This window comes from Vidua chalybeata, chromosome Z (genome assembly GCF_026979565.1).
Source record: "Vidua chalybeata isolate OUT-0048 chromosome Z, bVidCha1 merged haplotype, whole genome shotgun sequence".
Lineage (NCBI taxonomy): Eukaryota > Metazoa > Chordata > Aves > Passeriformes > Viduidae > Vidua > Vidua chalybeata.
The window spans coordinates 46,086,187-46,110,982 of NC_071570.1; the positions used below are offsets into that span (position 1 = coordinate 46,086,187).

At 39.4% G+C, this 24,796-nt stretch overlaps 1 protein-coding gene across 9 annotated transcripts in view; it reads left to right on the plus strand.

Annotated features, from left to right (window-relative positions):
• The window catches only part of PCGF3 (polycomb group ring finger 3), a 74,774-nt gene that overhangs the window by 47,678 nt on the left and 2,300 nt on the right, over window positions 1-24,796 (plus strand). For 6 of the 9 annotated variants that reach the window (XM_053931551.1, XM_053931555.1, XM_053931554.1 and 3 more), the window contains 2 exons: window positions 1,581-1,661; window positions 3,063-8,462. The exons of 1 other annotated variant lie outside the window; for it this stretch is intronic. In XM_053931551.1, coding sequence (XP_053787526.1) covers window positions 1,581-1,661; window positions 3,063-3,110 — 129 coding nt within the window. In that variant the 3' untranslated portion in view covers window positions 3,111-8,462. Of the gene's footprint in view, window positions 1-1,580; window positions 1,662-1,824; window positions 1,913-3,062; window positions 8,463-24,796 lie in introns of those variants that run through there. 2 more of the 9 variants (XM_053931558.1, XM_053931559.1) reach the window with 2 other exon arrangements.

The following is a 24,796-nucleotide window of genomic DNA, read 5'->3' on the forward strand; positions in this document are numbered from 1 at the left end:
GAAAGCAGCACAAATACATTGTTCTTTTCTGTGCTCTTAGTGAAACTCAATCTGAAGTTGCTGCCTACCACAACCAGTCTTTGCAGGGTATCATGGGAATAATTTAAGTTGAAAGGTACAGAAGGAAAGGCAATATTTTGAACTTCTCCTAGACCAGATTCAAAAATTAAAAGTGGCAAACTTTGAATATAGCCCCTGTTTATCACTTGGCTGGATCTTGGTAACAGTTTCTGGACATCTCAGTTGACTCTCAGTGTGACATCTCTCAATTCCATATTATGACACCCATTCACTGAATTTTATTAAGACATTTCATCCAAATCAGATCATCTGCTTTCTAGACCAGTGTGTCAACACCTTGCTGCTCGAACTTGTCAACAGCCAATTTGCATCTCTGTCACTTTTCCTTCATAGCTTCTGTACGCTTCAAACTAACACTCTCTTTATCTTATGGTTCAAGTATATCCCCAAACTCTGCCAGTCTTCTTGAAACAAAACCATGTATCCCGTCTTGTCCTCAGCTAGCTCAGAGGTGGTTGATTCCTGGCTTTAGCCCAGCAGCCACATAGCTACAAGGATTGTTCAAAAGGTTTTTTTTTAAATATATTCTTTTGGTAATATATTTTAATATATTCTTTGGTATATGTAAGCCTTCCAATGCAGTGTGCCAAGATGTGACTTAAAAATCTACTTCTTTCTACTGAACTTTCCTGGAGTACTGTTTATTTCTTTGTTACCCCTTTCTGCCTTCTTAAAAAGTACATAAATGGTTGTGTAATTGTTGTACCAGTACCAAGTAACGTAGAAGGAAAATTTGAGCTTGTAATTACTTGGTTGCTTGATACAGACTATTCTGGGTTTGAGTTACTGCCATGTAAGTAGACTGCATGCACATTCTGACCTTTCTGGGCTATGGAGTAAAGCATTGTAACATAAGCCACCTTGGTGGAACTTCCTGTTTTCATACATATTCCCTGTTTTTAGTTCAAGTTCAGATATTGTAGTTCAGCTGATTAGTAGTCATGATCCTCCTGCTTTTATGTTGAGATCTTCCCTGTTTCTAATATCAAGATTTTTAAAGCAGAGATAGAAAACAAAAAATACTTGTTGAGTATCTGTAAAACCCTGTAAATATAGCATATAAGTATATGGCAGACAGTGTTTTTTAATAAAAGTCTGTCCTTGTAACAATGCTACCTGACTGGTGTTAGCTAAAAAAAAATCATAGTATGCTAAATAACAGCTCTCTTTGATATTTTTGTCCCCTTGTTCATGTATTCAACCTTTTTAAAGGCATGTAAAGCTTTCAGGAAAGGACCTTAGTACTGCTTGGAAGATAAACATTAAATCAATATCATACTGTATTTCTTAGGCAGGCATTGACATGGTCTTTCAGTTCTTTATGTTGAGAACAAATGTTACCTTTTCTTTCCTGGTATGATTTTTGTCTGCAGGGCAACTTCAGGATTACCAGCTCCAGTATCTTAAGAGAAAAAAGTCTTGTCAAATGTGTAGTATTATGTGAAATATGTTTGGTGCACTGGGTCCCAATGAATTAACTGTCACCTTTATTTTGTCAGCTGGACATATTATGCAATGAAGAGATTCTTGGCAAGGACCATACGCTCAAGTTTGTAGTTGTTACTAGATGGAGATTTAAGGTATGACACAGTGATTCAATGTAAATCATGAGGTGGCCAAATAAAATTCTTATAAAATAGTGATAATTTGGAACTATACTGCGGTATACCTTTATAGAAGGTATTTTTATGAATATTTACTATAATATTCTTAGATACCAAGTATTTATTTATTTGTTTCCAGTAAATGAAGGAAAGGAGAATTAAGTATTCATTGCAAGAGAAAAGAGAACACTGCATTAGCTGTCAAATTGTTATCAAGTCTGTCAGAGGAAGTAGAAGCTACAAAAAGTATTATTTTTAACCCCTTCAGGCAGTAAGAATGAATAACAAAACTGAACACTTAGGAGGGAAGTCAACACCGAAGAGTCAGTATATGTATACATGGAATTACTGGAACTAGAAGTTTGTATTTGTAATGCAAAAGCAACACATTCTGAGCATACAGTGTACACTGAGGAGAAATCACTCAGTGGCTTTGGATGCATATCTAGAAGAGGAGTAAAGAAGCATTTTTCTATCTTGGAATTACAAAATAATTGACATGTGTAAGAGTCACAGGATAAAGTCAATGTGTGTTAAAAATACAGAAATGTCACATGTGGAATCTTGCTGGAATCTGTTTCATATGGTGTTTCTGAATGACCTGGAAATGGATTTGAGTAGTTCATTACCAGTGCAGTGACATCATTGTCATTAATTTGGTTAGTGACAGATTGATGATAAAGTATTGGATGAAGTCTTTACAGTTCTGAGTGACAGACACCTGAAGTTGAATGTAGGTATAGATAAAAGGATATAATGCAAACGTTAGGGTTTTGTGGTGTAGCAAAGAGAACCAGACATGAGCATCAAACTGAATGTGCATCTGTACATTTTGCTCTTCACCTGTGAGAGATCTGTGTAATTGTGAGTCATGTGGAAAGCAGAACTGTAAACTGCCTCCCCAAGTGAAAGAAGTGGTGGATGTAAGATGGAACTGAGACATGGAAGGTCCAGAACAAAGAAGCTGAAGTAGTTGTTTTTATGAGACACAAAGTCCGTGGTGCAGGATGTTGTGGTTGTTAGAAGTTTGCCTATTCGTAAAAAAATCAACAGATGTTTTCACAGAAGAGGAATCAAGTGAGAGCTGTTAAATGTGAGGTACCACATACTCTAATGCTGCTTTCTAGACATCTCTTACTTCAAGGAGTTTTCAAAGATAAACAGATCTGCTCCTGAGATAAAGGGGAAAGGGTTCTTTATCACTTGTTTGAGTCCCACAGATGAAGTTGCACCTTTTCTTTGTCTTGGTGAATTTTTGACAGATCAGATAGTGTTCTTGTCTTTAATTGAAGCTTTAGTTTATGACACAGAAGTTTCCCTACTGAACAGATTAGTTCCAGATTTGTTTCTTAACTTACTGGTATTTCTGTCTTGCAGAAAGCACCTCTACTGCTACATTATAGACCCAAAATGGACTTGCTGTAAGGGAACTTTATTGTCCTTCTGGACAGAGCTTTTTGCAGAGACTATCATCTGGCACCTTCTTAGTGCATCACTAATCACATGACACAAACCAGCTGAATAATTTTGGAAGACTGGAGGGCTTTCATAGTGGGCTGTCCTGAATATTTCTTCTAGCGATGTGTCACCTAGACTTCTGGGCAGACAATATTTATACTTTTTTTGTATGGAAGAAAGAAGTTTCAACTCAGCATGACACTACCAGCATTAAGTTTACAGATACTGAAAACACTTCACAGTTCCATGTAGCTCCGCCTGATTTGTCTCTTACAGTTACACACAGAAAAAAGTTTGAGTGTTGTGGGGTGATATAAATATGTTGCTTTTGACACCAAGTTGCATTTATTTACTTCTCGCATTCTAAATCTTTAAAAACTATATTTTTGCAAAGTGTTATTGTCTTATATAGTGTGCCTGATTGCATTGGCTTTATTCAAATTATTCTGTAGAGCATTGAACATAACCTGATAATACAGCGACTGGTGATAATTTATTATGCTGCATTGAGAACTTAAGAAAATCTGGGAAACCAGTAAATTTGTCATTTTTGCCCAGTTATTGCTCTCCTCACCTTGTGTTTTAATAAAGTTTTGATACTTCTGTATACGTGCTAATTTGGTAAGACTAATAGAAATAGTTTCAGTTGATTTTAATGTGCTGTGATATATATTTTGGTATGGTATAATTTGCACCACGTAATGACAAATACTCACAAGTGCTAGATTTGTGAATTTCTTAAAAAATAAATAATTATTTTGTATTTGTGGCTTGCAGAAATCAGTTTTTAATTTAGAGAAAATTTGCTATCACTAGCTATTGAAAAAGTGGCTCTTGGACAACTTTGGGAGTATTGCAGATTTTTCGTTTCACTGATTAAAACTTACGGGCAGCTTTAAATTTCTTTAGCTGTTTTCTTATGAAACCATAGCGCTCTTAATGCAATTCCTAACTTACATAAGGTGGGGAGGAAGGGGAGTCAAGACAAGATTATTTTAGCACCTTTTGGCCTTAACTAGTAATTTTGCTTGCATCAGCCCTAATGGATGCTAGGTAATACACATTAATACATGTTTGGGTACATACATTTATATACACATGTAACTATGTATGTTATAGAAAGCACCCTCAATGGCACTTAGCAGGGCTCACTGCACTTTTTTTGTAAGGCTTTTGGAAAGAATTGACTTTTAAAAAACTGTAGTTGAAAGTGATTTCTGCAAGCTATATCCACCATATATCATCCACAGTACAATTGTAACAACATTTGTCTGGTGCAGGTGTGAAGTCACTGAAAACACTGTATTACTGCCAGCTGGAAATAGTTAACCTAATTTTTGGGAGAGTTTTCTTGTCAGCTGAAAATGCTAGTTGCTATTCCTATTATTAAACCCTGTTATTTTTTGATAAATTTTCTTAGGACAAGAAGCCCTGCTTCCTCTTGCTGTGCTCCTTTGCTTCTTCTGCTAGAAAGTGTTACTTGGTAACCGGAAGGTGATTCTATAAGAGATTTATCTAAGCATTTAAAGTATTCTTCCTCTTGAGTTTTCAAAGCGTACCTTCCTCAGCACATTTCCCTTAATTTCCTCTCTGGAGTCTTCAGTTCTTCTTTCCCAGCTCTGCTGCTGCTTGTGCTTACCTTTGACAACAGGGCTCCTTTTTGATTACAGTCACAGATGTGAGTAGGAAGGAAATGAAAAAAAAAAAACAAAACTATGTGAGCAGAGAATGAAAGGGAGCCTCCTGAGTTGCGGAGTTGGAAAGGAGAGCCACACAAAGGCCACACATGCTGCTGTCCTTGCGGGTGAAAGTCTAAGATAACTGCATTTGAATGTTTAGGTTACACAGAACTCCACATCTGGTTCTTGTGTGGTGTTCGTGTGCATGTCTGTGATTCATGGAATCAAATTTGGCTCTGATTTTTGTCTTGCTGTTTCTGTATTTTCAGCTTTTTTTCTGTCTTTACTTGATCTGGCAGAAAAGAACAAACAAGATCATCTGTCTACCATTTCTAAAACTTTTCATGAAAGCAGTCTATGCAGGTGGTATGGATGTGTACACAAGCTGATATACTGGGCCTCTCTGGAGCTGTTTCTTACGTGATTGTTACTGTTCTAGTGTAAGTAAGAGTCTGGCTTTGCCACTGAGGTCCTGAGAATGTGGACAGGACTGTAAGGGTCCCAGCTCTCTGCACCCAGAGTATACACGCAGTGGCTGCACCTGATGTAGACATTAAACTAAAGCTGCCAGACAGCATTCTGATTAACCACCTTAATGAGAATATATATATATATATATATATACACACACACACACACAAACAAAATTATATATACATATAAATGAGATCTGTCTACCTCAAGTGTGTGTACTGCAGAAAACTTTTGTATGACTAGATATTGATGCAGTGCTGTTAAAGTACTTTGGGATTTCATTTCTTTCTTGTGTACTTGAGCAACTGAGAAATTAATTACGAACACACAAATTCAGAAGCCTTTCAAATCTATCTCTTGCTGTAACAACTTAAAATACAAAACGTATAAGTTTATAACCATATTTAGAATCACTTGAATTTGTTATGGTGCTATCAGTATATAGAAAACTCTGTTTATATGGATACATAAATTCAAGCCAGTATTAATACCTATAGCTGGGGTTTTTGCTTGTAATTGTGTGTAACTGCTTTTGCAATGTGTTTAATCTGATAAAAACACACCAGTAAAAAAAAAAAAAAAAACAGAAAAAAACCCAGAAAAACAAACAAAACAAAACAAAACAAAAAAAACCCCAAAAAAACAAAAAAAAAAAAAAAAAAAAAAAAAAAAAAACAAAAAAAAAAAGAAAACCAAACAAAAAACCCCCAAACCAACAAAAAACCCCAGAGTTACTCAGTTGTTTTTCTAAATCACATGTGATAACATCTTCACTACAAAAATTGCCCTCAGGAATGGTGTGACTGTATCTGTACCATACATTAGTCTCACTAAAAGACTACAGTGTAGAGTGAGGTCCTCTTTGGGTCAGAGCCTTGTTTAATTTCTGTGACACTTATGAGACAATTTATATCAAGATTATATTGGGTAAAGTAACCCTGATACTATTGAAAATTGAACTGAAATTTGGACTTGGCCATAGATATTTCTTAGTCCTGATGAGGTCATGGTAGTTGATTTTGGGTTTTGTGAAGATGCCATTACTGTGAAGTAGTTTTTACAATTTCTTATGCTGGTAAAGAGTTGCAGTAAGGAAGTATCTTGTTGCATTATCCTCAGCAGCAGTGAGACTGATGAATCACCTGGGCTTAGAGTCTCATTAAGTATACTTTCATTAAAAATAAAGAATTCAGATAGAATATATAATATTGAATTTAAATAAGATTTGGGGGTTTAAATTTTAACTTTATAAAATTATTTATTCTATTTTAAGCCTTCTGTCTTATTTTACCATCCCAGTATCTTTGGTTTTAGTGGTCCAGCTTTATTTACATATAAATGGAAATTGTAAGATGTTTTTACAAGCTTCTTCCTTTTACATTGAGTTTGGCTAGCTTTCATTTGTATGTTTTTGTTTTGTATGGATAAAGAGCATTACTTATGCTTTTGTGCAATAGGTTTGAAACATGCATTTATTAGGCTTATGTTTAAATTGTATGTTTAAATGTAGCATCTATTTACCATTACATTTAAAAGGAATGTAGATGGCTTTTCTCACTTGTTCAAATGGAGTTTTATTTGGGGCTGTTATTTGGGGGTGGGCGTGTGTGTTTTATGCTTTGTTCCAATTTATATTCCAAGAGTGAAATGGGGGATTTAAAATTTCTGTAAGTACAAGAACTATCTGTCAGCAATATTTTAAAATAAACGATCTTGCAAGAAACCTTAATGTGAATTGTAGAAGCAATCAACAAGACTTGCAGCCTATCTGAAAATGTTTTGTGCCATTGTTAGGTCTGGTATATTTGTGTACTGTCACACCTGGGAATATTTTTTCTACTGGTTGTGCAATAGTATACACAACACTGTCACTCAGGAGATATGGGACCGTAAAAAACATCAGACTACAGCTATGATGGTGCTATTTTTTCCAATAGGCTATGAGCCTTTGAAAGCTTATCTGGCTCTTACTGTCTTTATAACAACACAGTCCTAGGGGATTTACAGGTTTTACAGATTTTTTTTTTCTACTAGATGATAAATATAACTTGCTATTTTACAGCATTCTGCATATTACATTGAGATAAATATAATAGGAAAAAGCCAACCAGTCTGTACATCAGTGAGATGAATCTTAGATACACATTTTGTACAGAAGGCTTTACTGAACAGAAAAATCAAGTTTCTACTTTTCCTCAGGTAATCACTTCAGTTTGGATGTTTCACTGAAACCATTAATGCAATTTTAGTTAGTCTGCCTAAAGCTGGTAACAGAACTTGTTCCACACACAAGTCTCCCTACATAAGATATAATTAGTTGTTACTTGGATCTTGAGATCCGTTTTTGAACAAAAAGCTGCAGAGAACAACACTAAAGAACATGGAACAATGCTTCAATCTCTGCGCTCATCAGAAATTGCAGTCAGGACAAAAATTACTTAGGAACTTGAGTCTTGTAGCAATTCAACAGGTAATGTTTTACCTGTTTATTTGTATACAAATTAAAGGTATGATTCTACCATTTGTTCCGTATTTTATCCTACTCAGAGTGTTTTGGAAATCTTTTGAAGCCACAATGACCTGTCCATGTCCTGGAGGTAGGGTAGGAACTAAATGTCCAATTCTATGAACATTTACATTGGTAACTTTACTAATAACCTGGATGGTTCCACAGAAACCAGTGGGGTCATTCATTCAAACAGAGGTATGGCTGAAGGAAGAACTCCTGAGTTTTGAGTACTGATATTCAACTATTTTTTTATTTCTGTTTGAAACAGAAAGTATTGGTTTGATGGAATCTTTAATTCAAGTGACTTATCTGAACAAAAGGAAATTTTATTCTTTCCTTCTGCAAACAGGATCATTTTGCAGTTAAGGGACAATTAGCCAGTACAGCCACTAAGCCTTTTATCCTCATATATGGCATAATAAAGATTCTGTAACCGTCAGAGTGTAAAACCATATTTTTGGCTTAGCTTCATTTAAAAGTTTACAATTTTTTATGCTTTGTGTTGCTGTGTAATTTCTGTACTACTGGTGGCTAGTTTTGTCTGAATAAGCCTTTTGGGGATTAATGCTTAATGTTTTGATTTTATGATAGTGAAGCTTGTATCCAGTGTTTTGCCAATGAATATTATATGCTTGTTAATAAAAGCAGAGAAACTAACTGAAATGCTGTGAGGCTGAAAGTTTTTGTCCCATTCTCTCCTGGAAACATAAGGAGCTAACAGTCATTGTATCACTGAATAAATGCAGTGTGACTGAAACAGAGGTGGTGTCGCATTGCATTGTCATAAAATCTGCCTTTTACTCAAAACAGAAGGATGGCTTAAAGTATTACTCCACTGTAATGTCTGTGGCAAGTGTGTGTCAAGTAACTGCCAGATAGGAAATAAAGTGGCTTCAGTCACCAAGAGGGAAAGCAGCATTATCCTGGTGTCTTTATGTACCTGGATAAAAAGGTACTTTCCTGACTTGTATGTGTTCCTTTCAACCTTAACCTTACCCTGGTTGAGACATTAACAATGCAAAACAGATGCTACAGTAGTTGAATTTCTTGCAGCATCTGCATTACATGCAGCATCTGCATTACAGTAATGCAGATGTTTAGCTTGTGAACTGCTCTACATGCTGAGAGGACAGTATCTTTACTTATGCTCTTGGCTTCTTAGGAACTGCCAGCAACTCGGGGCTGCTTTGAAGTCAGTTTTATTCATACACACATTTCTTATTTGCACTGGTATTACCCATGCATAATTGTCCTTTTTTTGTGTGGAAATTGTGAGGAAATTAGGCATTTACCACTTACTAGCTTCATTTAAATATCAGTATGAGAGACTAACTGCAGAAAAGTCCCTTTGCTTGTGTATAGTCACTTAAAATTGAATGAAAATTAGCACTAATTCAGCAAGTGTTACATTTTGGAAGTCCTCCATGCCTTTATTATATAAGTGCATTTAATACTTACTTGAACTTTGTACTACTGGTTGCTTCCATCTATATGTGAAGTAACCAGTGCTGGGCTTGGCTCCCTCCCTTTCCTGAACATAGGGTTAGTCTAATGAATAAATAAATAAATAAAGAGTAAAAACTTCTCCTATTTGACTGAAATTCCCAAGCATCACAAAAAGAAATTGTGCTAACAGTTGTGTTTGCTAGCCCTGAAAGCATAAACCTGCCCTGCAGGCAGTGGGAGCTAACTACATTTTTTTCCCCAGAGGAAATACAATATGAAAAAGTTTTTACTGGTATTTCTTATTTTATATGTAACTGATATTTTCTTATTTTGCTGATTGACTATTCTGCCATAAAAAAATCATTACTTTGAGTGTACTACCTCTTTTTGTGCAATAGCTTCTTTGGGATTAGAGCAATCAGAGAAGAAATCCATATCAATTGAATATGTGCATTTTAAGATAGATAAATTCAGCTGTTTAAACCCAGATGTAGACATAGTCACTCAGGATTCAATTGGTCACAACTCAAGTTAGGCTTAATCCAGTGCCGCATATGAATAGAGGTATATTGCAGTGCAAATCCCTGTGTACCTCCATAACAAGTCCCTGCGCATCTTTAATTTCCAGCATCATCCTCGTTTTAGCTTTTTATATTCTCGATTTTTTAGGCTTCCTTTTGATTCATTTTCCTTTGAGAAAGTCAAGCTATGATCTGGCATTAGTGGAACAAAAGGTTTACAAGCATAGTCTGAGAGATTTGGCTGCTGAAAAGAAGATGTGGTCCATGTCTGTATAAATATGTCTGGTCTTTCACATGGCAATACGCTTGCACTTGTCACTATGTAGAGGTGTTTTACTGAAGGGCTTGAATTGGACATATCTGTCCAACTTTGTGTGTTTTGTCTAATGATTGCATGTTGTTGTGTCCATGGAAATAAGAACAACAATGAAAGCCACTGGCTTCAGTCTGAAGACTGATGGGGTGATTTCTGTGAGATGTTGCTGTTAAAGCCTTGTTGGTTGTTTCCTGCCCCTGTTTGTAATTTGCAATTGTTGACACACCTGAAGAAAGTGAAACTTCGATCTCATTAAATTCTTTAAGGCTATTTGTTTGTTTTCTTCTTTGATGCAAAGTTCACTGTCCCTTGCCTGAATCCTTCTTCCAAGAGAACACAATGGCTGTGATTCTGGGTGGTCCAAGGCTGCACCATATGACAGTTTCCATTGCTGTTGGGAACAGTACTGACTGCTGATGCAGTAAATAATGTCTCTACTTATGGTCTTTTCTACTGGTTCTCAGCGGGGTGCAGAGCAGAAGTTCTGCTTTGGTGTATTTTGTAATACAACGTATTGTCCAAATGCTTCTGTTTTCCCATTTGAGCAATGCCTTTGTAACTAGCTGCAGTGGATTGTATTAGCATTACTTGGATTATTGTTTAAATGCATTTTGCTGTTTTACAGAAGTGCCTGGAAATAGACTAGTACAAGAGTGAATATTGATACCAGGTAGAATGTATCCCTTGGACTGCTCTCACACCTGGAAAAGATTCCTTTCTCTGCTTTGTGTCAGTGTGGCAGACTGCAACTGCAACATCTGAAATTTGATGATTTCAGCTGAAATGCTCAGCTTTGAGCATCTCTCTAGATTTTATTGCAGCTATTGCAGTGGGCATTGCTTAAAAATGGTCAGTGCTGATTTGAAACGCAGACGATGAGTTGCTTCTGGATCCTCTGCCACTGGCACCTCAACAGATCCTCTGTGTTGTGACTCAAGAGAAAACAGGCTCCTCATTCTGATGACTGTCTCCTCTTTCCCTAGAAAACAAGCAGTCCCAAGTCTGTGAATTCTGATATGACAGGGACTGCTTCAACTTTTCTCTCTTCAAGAGCTTTTTGAGATTAGAATATCCTTTACAGACAAGGTTTGAAGTGATACACGGAATAAATAAATAGACTCCACAACCTGGAGTAGTTATGAAGTGATTATGTATTGTCGGTGCCCAGCACAAGTGAGATAGCTCTCCAAAAACTTGTGCACCGAGCCTCAGTCTGACCCACACCTTTATTCCCAAAGGTGTTCCATATACAATACATTACACAATTTTTCTATGCATATTCAACCCCTGGCCCTGCCTGTCCTCACCTCTCATGCTAAATAGGTCCACGCCCTTCTAGGCATGCGTGGTTTGCCATGGTGGTCTGGCAGGGGTCTCTGGTGGTCTCTTGAGGCTGAAGATTGGGGTCTTCTTCTCAGATGAACTTTTGAACTTTCCTCCTTTGTTCATGCCCTTTTGGTGCTTTGGTGCTTATCTGAGTATGTCTGTCAGTCTCGGTAGGCATGGGAACACAGGAGCCTCTTTATCTGGGTTCTTTGCATCTTCGGTCCTTTCGGTATTGTTCTTTATGCAAGAAGCTTCAGAAATTTGCATTTTCTTATGCCCTTTGTACCATGGCAGAGGTTTCTTAATTAAAAGGTTAAAATTTAGCACATAAATCTACAAGCTAGAATATAAATGCTTAATTCATTTTGTTAACTTAAGTGAACTCCAAAAATCTCTGTTTCAGGTTGTCTATTCAGGCTCACAAGGCCTCACAAGTAATTTTGCTGGTTTTAATCAGAATGGCTGGAGGCTAAGCAGGTGCCACGAGTTGCTCATAGGGCTGTGATGGGCGCCTGGGGAACCTCACATTGCCTTCAAGAAAGTTCTCAGATCTGAAATAGTAGATGGGTCCCACCTTCAGCATTTTTCATAGCTGATTGGTACTGTTTGTCTGATCTCTGAGGGTCCTTCTTAAGAAAGTATGCTTTCAACTTGCCTTGGGCCTCATCGTCTTGCTTCACTGGCCTTGGTGGGTTGACTGCCTTTGTTGCTGCAGTGTGGGAGCTGTTCCTGCTGGATATGACAAGGCCTCATTTCTCCATCTTTCCCTGTTCAGTTACTCTGATCTATACCCCACTTGATGTTGCACATCATGTTGTAAGTGATGGAGGTGACAGTTCAGCTTCCTGCTTCACACTAGGAGCAGGAGCCAGTTCTGTTGGTGCTATTACAATCCGCCCCTGTCATGGAGGAGCAAAGAAAACTCAGTGAATAAAGCAGGACAAACTCAAAGGTTCAGTTATTCCCAGAAACAAGAATAAAATGAAAATGAGGTTAGACACTGACACCAAAAAAATTTGATATATTTTATTTAACAGTAAAGAGGCGAAGAGAAAGAAGAGAAAAGTTAGAAAAAGCTAAGGTTACTTTAAAAAGCATAGTATAGCTCACCACCACACTGTTGCTACCTTTTCTTGCCACTGATACCAGATTGGGATGAAGCAGTTTGTGCCTTTTTTTTCCCTTAATTTCTGCCATTTGGAGTGTCTTATTTGCCGTCTCCAATCTCAAGAGCAGCTTAGCTGGAAAGCAGCCACCCATCCTTCAAAATGCAGGCACGGTGCCTGATCCCCATAGTCAAGCCTTGGTCCACTCACAGTGCTCTCACCACAAAAGGCAGGAGCAGGGAGATGGGGGGTTTCCACAACTCGCTTGTGACTTGGATCCAAGGAAGAAGGATCAGAGGGTTCTACTCAAGCTGGCAGCATCGGCTCCTGGAGGCCTCGAGGTGTCTTGCAACAGTCGATGGTGGGTGAGGGAAGGCAAAGGTCAGAGATTCTGCCCTTCTCTTTCTTCTCCACACTTTTGCACAGGTTTTGCCTTCCTTTTTATGGATATCAAGCTGGGCTGCTCGCAATCCATCCTGCACATAGTTTTCAGGTGTTCAGAAGAGCTTTTGATAAGCAGACTTAATGATGAAGCACTTTTTGTAGTCTTTTTCTTAATATCAGGTTCTACAGACACAGGTATTCATGATATTAAAAATTGTCTACTGTTTTCTGGATTTTGTGCTGGAATTGGAGAGGAGGCTGATTTTATTACTAATCAATCATTATCCATGGAAAGGTAAGAACTGTGTTTAGACTAACACACTAAATGCCTGCAGCATACAAAATGTAATTATTGTGGCTGTGGATCTGAAAGGACAGCCATTGTTACATAATTGAAGATAGGTTTAATTTAAAGTCAAAGAAAATAATGGAATTCTGCAGGAGATTCTGAAGGTCATCCAGAAGGGTAAGCTGACTATGAAACAGTGAAGTTTGTGCTTAGATAACAGAAAAAATATAGGCTTTGCAGGGGTTACTTGGGATGTCTGAGAAGTCTATACACTTCTGGGTGCAAAGTACTTGGAAAAAGACACAAAGGAAAAGAGAGATGATTGGGAAATGCCTGTTTCAGTACATGAGGTTGCTTTGGATTCTGTGTCGCGTACCACTTAATGTCTTGTTGCACGTTGGAGGTGCTGGGCCGGTGTCCCTGCACAATTCCTGATGACCTAGCAGCCCCAGTACAGAAGCTGTGCAAGAAGGCCCTTACTGAGTCCTGTGGCTGTGAGGGAATCAGGTCCTTGTTTAGAAAGGAGGCTCCAAGGTGGCCAGTCACAGCTAGGGGAGAAGAAATTGTGCCCTGGGGTATTCCAGGGTCGTCGGATCACTTCTGAGGTGGTCAAACAGCCAGTGGGAGGGGTAAGCCCTGGAAGTAGCAAGAGGGGCAGCCAAAGACAAGCATATAGCTTTATGGACAGCTACCAGCCAGACAGCCTCAGGCAAAAGAAGGCATATTTTTGAGCAAATGGGTATGCCCACCATCAAAGTGACAGCTAGGGTGCAGTCATTAACTGAGAAGTTAATGGTCCATCTATCATCCATCTGCCCTCTCAGATCAGTTTTATCAGAGATGCATGCAGCTATTTTAAACTTAGTTCTGATCCAGAGCCAGTGTCAGCTAGATCCCACCCATCTGCTGGTAGGTACTCACAGGAGCTTTAGGAGCACATGTCTGCAAGATTTCAACATGAAAGCAGGCACAACTTGGCATTCTAAGACCTCAAAATTTTATACTTACATGTTCAAGCTCTTTGCTCATTCCACTTCTGTTAGTCTTCTTGGTCTTGGAGTCCAGAAATGGCTCTGATTATTTTACAACTGGATTTTCCTGATTTAGCTGCAGTTTTTCTTTCTTTATCAAATCACTCCTTAGTTGGTTTTCCCTTACTTCTTTTGTTTCACTTTAGGGCATTTTGTATCACACTATGGCAGCTCCTTTCCAAGTGCTTTTTTGGTCTGGTTCATTTCAGTGATTATTAATGGTAGCAGGGCAGTGTTGGATTGCTCAGCTGACCACCCTCAAAGCAAACAATTGGGCCAAGGCAATGGTGGATCCATTCTCTGAACTGCAGCATAGAAGCAGTTAGAGATTCCCTTATAACTACAAGGTCTAGAGATCTACAGATCTCAGAGGAGTGGATGGGGTAGATGATGGCTGCAGATAATGTGATGCACTAGGGACAGCTGACTTTGTCACTGTACACTGGGCTGTATGCTAACACATCTCTTTTACCACTAGAATTATAATTCAGGAAGCCTCTTCTGAAGCCTCTCTATTCTCCACTGTTTATAGACCCAACTTCTTGACAGACATGAAAGCTGAGTTTCATGGGCTTTCCTTGACACTCATGCATGTGTTTTTTGTCTTACTGTGCAATGGGTCTATTTGAAAACTGTTCCTTGCTAGCCATTTGCAGCTTGTTTCAGAGCATAATGTGTAGCAAAAAATTATGTCATGCATAATGTGTAGCAAAAAATCAAATGCTGAACAGCACACTACTTGCAGAAGTGCATTTGTTAAGGAAGAGCAGAGTTTTGAGAAAAACAGGCACTTTTTTCTAAAAACCAAAGACAAACAAAAGCTCGGAACTGGCACCGGTAGCAGAACATGTAGCTGTGTGTGCTTGTGTGTGCTGGGGCCTCTGAGCTTCAGCTGTAGTCATTCAGGGAAAGCATTTACTCAGTACAAGGTGGACTGGACTCAGTCCCCTGCCTGTCCAATAGCTGGACACCAAATCCCAGTCTCCCCAGTTGCTGTTGCTTGGGCATACATGTCTTGGAGACCACAGCTCCATTCCAGCTCCTGGTACCGAGCAGCACGTACACATCACTCACCATCCCCCAGATACCTGCACACATAGCTGAGTGCCCCTATGCAGGAAGGGAGTGGAAAGGAGTTCACTGTGAAAGATGAGACAGATGCACACCAGGTACACGGCACAGTAAGGCATAGGTACTGACAAGCTGACTATTTACACAAACCTGGTCCTTTTAAATCCTTTTACAGCTCTGTTTTCTTATGGGTTTTTTCATGCCTCCAATCAACTAAGCCTCTCCCTTTTCCTGCCTTTGTTTCCTCCCCTAAACATCCCATAATAAGTCATGTACCATCCAGAACTGCTTTTCCCCTGCACTTCATAAAACATCTCAAAGCCCTAGACAGCAAACCCCCTCAGACACCTGATCTGGAGAGCTGCTGCTGAATGACTCATGAGGGTGGGTATGACACCTGAACATTGGGCTGATGTTTCTCCTGGGACAGCCCTCAGAGGGGTTGGACAAGGCTCCTCAATAGTCATTAATTTTCCTGCCACTGTGTCCCTGTGTCAGAATTAAATAAAGCCTAAAAATAAATCATCCTGGTGCAAAAGTGATTCAGTTTTGCTGCTGTGAATGTGCAGTGTAGAGGAGGAGTAGTAGACAAGAGCTGGTTGCAGATCTTTCTTGCTTCTCTTTTTGGAGAGACTGGATGGGATGACCACTGCTGCAAGCTATCCTTAAAGGACAATGAGGCGCATCTCAGCTCAGCTGCAGTCAGACTTTGTGCATTTATGAATTTTCCAAGGCATTTTGAATAAACTCTCTTTAAAGCCCACCACTAATTTGTAGAAGAGAAGAAGACTATTACTTTTATCACTATCAAGCATACCTATGTTAAATACTTCCCATCTCTTGCAGTGGGGTGGCAGTGCTCACCTTGGCAGGAAAATCAATTCTTCCTGGAAAGCCTTTTTAGGTGATCATCATGAGGTTTGTTAAGTGCTTTGCACAGATTCCTCTCCTCAGCTGTTCAGCTTTGCTGGGGATGGAATATATTTCTTCAGGGCAAGAATGGGCCGAGCTGCCCATAGGCTTTGAGTGCAATAACAGCAGTGTGGCATCTGTCTGATGCCTTTTCAAAGCAGGCATTCTAGAGGTTTTCTAGACAGACTGGAAGTGGGGTCACAGTCAGGGGTGGACTGTTGTGAAATGTTGCGCGAAGGAGGACTGACATTTAGAGAGCACTTAAAGTAATGGCTTTTTTTATGCTATGCCTCCTTCTGGCTTACATTTTGGGGATATGTCCATGCTTGTGCTTTCAAAAGTCAATTTTCTTGAACTAATTGCGGGTTCTGCAGAGCATATCCTAGTCCAGGGAGTGCAAAAAAAGCTGAGTTTAGTTTATGTGCTCTTTGATATCTTTTCTTCATCCTGGTCAGCCTTGCATTTCTCTTAACCATTTTGTAAAACTTCCCTCATCCAGCCATGCTTTTTATGTGCAATCTGTGGGCATGAAGGTACTTCAATAGATTTGGCTCACTGATGGAAGTATTGGATTATTGGACAAAATGAAGGGGCCTGGGGACAGGACAAGCAGAGCTCTCATGGTGAGTTTGGCAGTAAGTTCGGAAGTACTTTGGTAAAGCAGACCTTTTCCAGATTTTCAATAGAAACAGATTGTAAGTCTAAGTCAGGTTAGTCATGGAGGTCTGGATCATTTTGGAGGTCCTTCCAGGCTTTCATCAGCTTTCTGGAACATAACCTAAAGCTCTTTGCAGGACAATTCTTTCAACTGCTTTGCACTAGAGGGAACCAGCAGTGTATGCAGAATGTTATATGCTGACATAATGAAATATTTCAAGGGCACCTCAGATGGCTGGGCTGGTTATAAATAGTACTGGAGGAAAGCTGCATGAGAGTCACATCAACCATTCCTAAAAATCTCTGCAGGGAGGTATTTTTAAAACCCACCCACTGCAGTTTCATTAGCACCACCTGTCTTACATTTGGAGAAAGACAGAGATGATGTTCTCCAAATATTTGTGGTACCCTTAAAACCAATGTATGCAAGTGATTAAATATTCATAGTGTGCCTTCATATTCAAATGTTTCTTTTTTAAGCCTGCAGCTGACCATTGCCTGCCTTAGAGAGACACTTGAGGACTGCAGGATTCTGTGAGATTTTATAGCTAATATCTGAAGCAAATTAACTGTTGGCCCTCAGAAACTTTCATTTGAGATGTTTGCAATAAACTCAGCTATGAGAAACCAGCAGAAATTCTTGCATATTTTATAGTTAAAAATTTTATTTATTTTTCCAAAGGAATATTTGAAATTATGATAATATAGTAGGAATACATAAAATTCAGGGGGCTAATCGAGTAATACATTAGCTTTTTAAGAGTAGAAAATCTCCCATCTGTTCCAGGGAGTTAGCAGGGGACATTTGAAGCATACTGTAGCTTGGTGGCTGCTCTGCAGATTTAGTTAGGATGAGTAAATGGAAGATTTGAGACCAGTCTAACTGATCCCAAAACAGTTACTGAAATTTTCCTCAATATACAAACAAACTTTATCAGACTTCCTCCTGCTTCAGATGTCAGCCTCCTACAGTAATGTAAGATAATTTCTGGAGTCCATGTCTAGTCCACATTCCAGCTTTTCTTATAAGTTAAGAACTGCACTGGTTCAGTTCAACCAGGAAGTGGCAGTGTTTGAAAGGAATGAGAAGTCAAGCCTGCTCTGCAGCTCCCATAAAGGCAAATTCCAAAGGAGATGGATAATCAGATGGGACAGTGGGATGGAGTGTCTGACCCAACCACCAAGGCTGTGAGTAACCTTTTTGCATCACTACTTCAACTCTGAACCCTCTGCGGTGGTCACCTCTATTCAAGATTTAGCAAAAACATGCAATGGCAGAACTAAATCACTGGTTGCTTTGCTTCTTGCCCTTCAGACCCTCTACCAGAACACAGATAATTTGGCAGGTTCCTTCTTGCAGTGCCTATGTCTTTTAGTGTTTCAGAAGGTACAACACAGAGAAGATAAGACATTCAAGCCCAGGTTGTTCTCTTAAGGCATCACATCTCTTCTGGAAAGCCTTTTCTTCTTTGAAAAAAAAAATCAGAAATGCTACTGAGAGATTGACACCTGCAAAATTAAAGATGTTTCTCATGTTTTGCATGGTGATCTGGTGGTGCTGCTGTTCAGTACTATTACCTGTGAGACAAAAGAGAGCACTTGAAAATTTTCAAAGCATAAAACACTGATTTAACTCTTAGAAGTTGATTTAACTCTTAGAAGTGATTCCTTCAGAGAGAGAGAAAAAGAGTCTCTCTGCCCCAGGAGCATTTATTTCACAGCTTCTCCTCTTGTGGACCACTGATGTAAGCCTTAGCATTTTCCAAAATTATCAAATACCAAATAGTCATGTCCATAGTTGCCCCTGTGCACTGCCTGTTTGGTCTCTTCCTGTAGCTTGATGGCAAAGAACTGATACATGATCACTAGAAGGAAGACACCAGGCAGGTTGGCCCTTGTGCAGCATTTGAACTTTGGAGTCACCAGATGTATTTCTCTGAGACTAAATTTTCAGCAGCAATTTTTGGAACTTATTGAAGTTCACTACATTGTAGAAAAAATGTCATTTTTCCTTTCCACTCCTTAGCTTGTCTTTTGTACAAATATGCTCTATGTAATGACATGCTTTGATAAACTGACTGACTTAGGTTTTTGGAAGGAAACAGTTCCTTGATTTGAGTGTCTGTGCAGCTGCCCAGCAGCATAGTGCCATTGTATGCCAATGTCACCATGCAGAGCTCTGGGACTTGGCTGGTGGGAATGTGCTGGTGAAAAACTGAGTAAAACTCCTTCTCTGCCATTGCAGAGATTTGCATCCTCATTCCATGCAGACTGTGTTTTTCACACTGTGGCTGCAAAGATTTAGGGGTGCATCAGTCAGAGCCTCTAACAGAAGTGACCTGGGAGAGGAGTATGTGCATGGACACTGCTGATGGATTTCTCCCATGACCCTGTCCATGCTGGTTAGCATTAGGTATGTAGAAGTAGAAAGATAAAGCAGTCCTAAAGACTGAGGTATTGTCACAAACAGCTTTTTCTGGTCTTGGTGTCCAGGTAATTTCATTCATTCAAATCTGCTGTAGTATTGTTACAGGTTATTTGACCAAAAGTTTGTGTTAGATTTCTTTTAGGGAGGCAGCTGAAACAGCTAGCTCACCACCCAGATATTTTCAGTGTTAATATTTCTTCTACATTTCCCGACCTGCCAATATAAACTGCTACTGAGGATCTCCTAGCAGAGCTGTAGTAGTAAACATATAATTCTTTTGGCAGTCTGTAGCTGCTTTATAAATTTAGACAAACTAAAATATATAAGCATTTCTGAGTAATATATTGAGGTTCCAAAAAAATGATCCATCCATTTGGGATCATTTTTTTGCTAAATAAAACATATTTTGTTAAGCAAAAAGGTGGTCCAAAAGAGAAAGTTAATAATCTAGCTTTTAGTTATATCAATAATCTTCAATGTTTCTTTCTACATATCCATCTTTTACAGTTCTTATGAGAATACTCATATCTCCTCTTGGGAGAGTACTGTATTTAATTAAATACACATATAATGGTAGTGCAGTGACTCACATTTAACTTTTCACTCCCATATAACCTACTTTGTGTGATGCATTTTCAGTGCACAAGGCATTTAAGACTTCTGGTCTAGGCATATTTTTATACAGGAATTCTTGTATCTGGTCCTGGGGAAACCTGTAGTTTCAGACTTTCCCCTCAATGCTGGAACAGGACTGTTTTCTCACAAGGCTCCTCCCTCTGGAGAGAGACCAGGGCTGGTGAAGGGTCTGAAACACAAGTCTTACAAGGAGAATCTGAGGAATCTGTGTGTGTTTTGGAGAAAAAGAGGCTTAGGGCTGACCTTATCACTCTCTACAACACCCTGAAAAGAGGCTGTAGCCAGGTGGGGACCAGCCTCTTCACCCAGGCAGCAAGTGACAGAACAGGAGGACACAGTCTTAAGCTGCACCAGTGGATGTTTTGGTTGGACATTAGGAGGAGTTTCTTCTTCACCCTTCACAGAAAGGGTGATTAGACATTGGAAGGGGCTGCCCAGGAAGGTGGTGCAGTCACCATCTCTGGAAGTGTTTAAGCTAAAACTGGACATGGTACTAAGTCAAAGTAGTCTTGATTGGTCAAAAGGTTGGGCTTGATGATCTCAGAGGTCTTTTCCAACCTAATCAATTCTGTGATTCTGTGCCTGTGCTGCACCACCTGTCCCCAGCAACGATATGGGCTGCCATAAAATTTACCTTTGACAAAATCAAGGTGCTTTCTCAGTATTTTGACACCCCAGACCAGCCTCTTCACACTGTGAAGAGCGAGGCATGCACCTGCTGACAGCGAAGACCGAGCCTCTGTGAGGGCAGCTGGCTGCTCTGGCTGCCCTTGGTTAACGCTACGAGCCAGTCCACCTGGCAGGATTTCCCAAAGTACATTAGCAAAACTACTTCAGCACCGATCGATGACTTTATTCCTCACTTAAATTCCATTACTTAATTTTGGAGGCCACAGCCTGAAAGTCAAACTGCAGTAATGTAATTTGGATAATAAAAAAGGAAAAGGCAAAACCATCCTTACAAATAGTCAAGAAACATCTATTTTGCATAATGCTATGGGATATGTTCTAATACCTCTTAATTCAATGCAGAATAAAGTTTATTAATCTAGGTTTATTTTCCTGCAAAGTTGTTGTGTATTCACTTTATTTGAGGGTGCAAGCCATTGTCTTATTGCTTTATTAATGCAGAGTATGTCACTGCACATTTCCTAGCTATCTTCTTTAGTCTGACTTCTTTATACCTTCGCTTTGCTTAGTCTGCCTCCACATGTCATGTCAAAAAAAAAAAAAAGAGTTACAGTTGCCCCAGGAGAGACGGTTTCTATCTCAAAATTCATGGTAAAATGAGTTTTCTGCAAGTGGTCTGATAAGTATGTTATTTTTTAATTAAACTTTTTAGCCTATCAAGACTAAGGAAGTCAAGCTGGTGATTCAATACAGGGGAAAGCACCACTACATATTTTGATACTTGCACTTCTTATTTTTCTATGATTTATTGCTATTATATACCTTAGAAGGGCTGAGAATCAGAATAAATAATTTTTATTTTACTGCCAGGCTGTAAGAAATGGATAAAAATACATGGTTTTCTTTAAGAAAAGTTATACTGGACTTCAAAACATACTGCTCATGGATTTAAAGATAAGATCTTTCTCTCTGGTTAGGAATAGTGCTTGTCTTCTATTCAGTGTTCTTCTATGGAATTTGCAATAGAGTGGATGGGATTCTCACATTGTCTTCATTTCCACCTGGACAAGAGACAAAGAAAGAAGCTCAGAGTTGGAAAGAACAAATCATTTCAGTTTTTGATTGAATAATTTGGGACAGACACAATCACTGCTTACAAAGTTTACTGTACTCGGTAGTGTGAGTAAAGAAGAGTTTTGAGTTATTTTGTTTGGAGCCTTTTTCTCTCACAAGAGAAATTAATAAAAAAATTTGGTCACAGTAAGGATTAAATGGGGGACAAGTGTAGAGCTCCTGATAGCTCTGCTGGAGGAAGAAAGAGTATTGCTGTGACAGACTAAATATAAAAATTATGGGGAAATTATATCCCTGTAACACATCTGGAAGCAAGTTCCCTTGAATAGCACTATGATTTTACAGATGGAGTCCAATCATGTAGCATGGCTCTAAGTGAAACACTGTATTTCACACTTTTTGGTTATTGCTTGATGGATCCTTGTCTTATGTCATCCGAAATCCCAACACAGCTTTTGACCAGAACAATTCATGTCTGACTTGGCTGAGCAGTGTGGCCAAACCTGCAGCAATCTGCAGTGGAGCATGCCAGCACCCTCTCATTCTGTCTCCAGGAAGACAGGAAGGTTGTTTTCACATAATTCATCACAGTGGGGATAGAAAAAAAACTTGAGGAGAGCTGGGGAGGAACATTCTCCACAGAACCTTTGTCACGAGAAAGCAGTGTCCCTTTGGGTTGGTACAGAATGAAATCCCTCCAAGGCCTACAGGCTGGCAGACAAAGACTTGGACACTAATGCTCCACTGAGCTCTGGCTGGCTTTACATTTCACCTTCCCTTTGGCTTCCTCCTCCCCACATACTGCTGATGTTGCTGTTGTAAGACATTAATTAACATCTCCTATCGAAGCAGCCATTTCCACCTGATGGAGACATGTCTGCTGTTGTTACTCATTAGGTCTGCAGGATCAGCTGTGAGCTAGAGGCTGGGAAGAGGTTTCTGACGAACTGCCCCAAGGCCTGCCTGCCAGCTTCTCTGTCTCATTAGGTAACAGATTGAACACTCTTCAAAAGAAGAGTTAATAGCAAAGTAACCTAGAGTGACATTTGGTCAGCAGCCCAGCAGTTGGAGGCACAAACTGTATGATCCCTCTTGCAAGCATTTTGATTAGTCACCAGCAGCTCTGATCTGCATGTGTGAGGTTCCTGAGACCAAGAAGTTGGAGAGAGCTGCCTGGGATGGTTCTCCTGGAGCTGTGCAAGGGCAGGTGGAGAGAAAGCTACTTGGAAATCTTGATAGCCATGTCAACATGGAAGAATTTCATTTAGCAAAACCAAGAAACTATTCTCCCCTTCCTGACAAGGACCCTAATGCAGCAATCTCAGATTCACTGCACACTGTGTGTGCAGGGCACTTTATGGATGAGGGCAAATAGCTACGCATTTCACTGATAATTCTACAGGGTGCTTCAGAATATTGGCCATTTCAGGGTTCTGATTCTTCTTCCTGATAACTGAATTTGATTTGCCATCACACTCACAAGATTTACTTGAATGTGCTTCCTTCCCACCTTGGGAAAGTAGAAACTCGAAGAGGGAGAAAAGGCAATTTCCCCAGTTCAGCTAGAAGTCAAGATTTCAGCCTCTCTCATGCTATGATAATATATGCTGTGATTGGTCCATCACTACTAACACAAGGCAGCTTAAAGTGCACTGAAAATGGAAATAAGAGACAGAGAGACATCTTAGGACCTCATCTGCTCACAGCATCCACTTCTGCTTTAAACCTGTCTCTGGCACAAACTGAAACAATCTAAGTGTAGAACTTTGAAACTTCTAGTGAAAATGGGGTGCATAGCAAGGGGGAAGACAGTTTGGTCTGTGATCGGACAACAAAAGTTACTTGTAAGACATGGGACCTGTGCATTTTGAGGTTATATGGGAATGAGCATTTTTTTTTCTTTAGAGGAAAGTTTAGGTAAGAGGAAAATAGCATTACTTGATTGAAGCAGTAGCAAAATTTAGAAATTGGCTTAGCTTAGCTAGGATGTTGATGAACCCACTGGAACAGCTCTGTTCTGGTTTGTTTCCTACAGTGTGCCAGAGCCAGCTCTTGGCAGGATTATAATTATATTGTTTTTAATTATGTCTACCTTTTGACATTATTGATTTTGTAAGGTGCTACTATTCCAGCATGCTAGGCTTTATAATCTATAATTAGATAGGTTTGCATATGGCCTAGGAAAACATGCTGCAAAGAGTGACCACAGTGTCACCAAGAGTTGTTTAACCTGGAAATGCTTCCTTCCTTCAGGTATTAATTCTACTTCCTTCATATCCTGTACTGCCATTTCCAAGATGCTGTGCTATGCTGGTGCATAAGGAATGAATTCAGTGATGACAGTTAACAGATCAGGGAAGCAAGTTGTAGTTTATATCTGGACTAGAGTTATGTAGTTACGTATTTACCTAACTATAGGTCTATAGTACAGAACTGGTGTTTTTGGTGTATCATCAACTAAGATACGATTCCTGAAGGGTTACTATTATCTCAGATAGCATCATTTTATATATTAAATTGATGGCAGTATTTTCCCAATGCATATGCATAATTTTGTGCTTATCCACATAGAATTTAATCTGCTCTTTTATTGTCTAGTCACTTGATATTACCAGATACATATGCAAAGTCAGCTCCTGTCTGGATAACTGTGATTAGGCTAGTGAAGTTTCTGGCCTCCCTGCTTCTCTTCTGACCTTTTACAAGCTTATTTGAGACTGTGTTGAACACCAAAGGTCACTGATACGCACCTCTCTTGAGATTTTCCTCTGCTGAAATAAACCCCCACTTTCTCATGTTCTTTATCTTTTCTCTTTTAGCCACTTATATGAGGGCTTTAGCCTGCCATCCCATGGTAGAGTTGTATCCCTTGAGGGCTGGGTTGAAAGCCATCCAAACTGTTTCAAGTTGGCATGTTTACCAGGCCATCCCAAGAACACAAATAAATTAGTAAAGCACATATTTCCTTCACAAACATGACTGTGACCTGTTCTTAGTGCCTGCAGTTTATCCATGTACCTATAAGCTCTGTTGATTAGAAGATTCTCTGTGAATTTGCCAAATACAGACATAGTGTTTGCAGGCCTGTGACTCCTCAGGTCTCATGACTCTGGCTCTTGGTGACCTGATTGTCTCTAGAGAGGTTCCCAGTCAGCAGCAGAGTC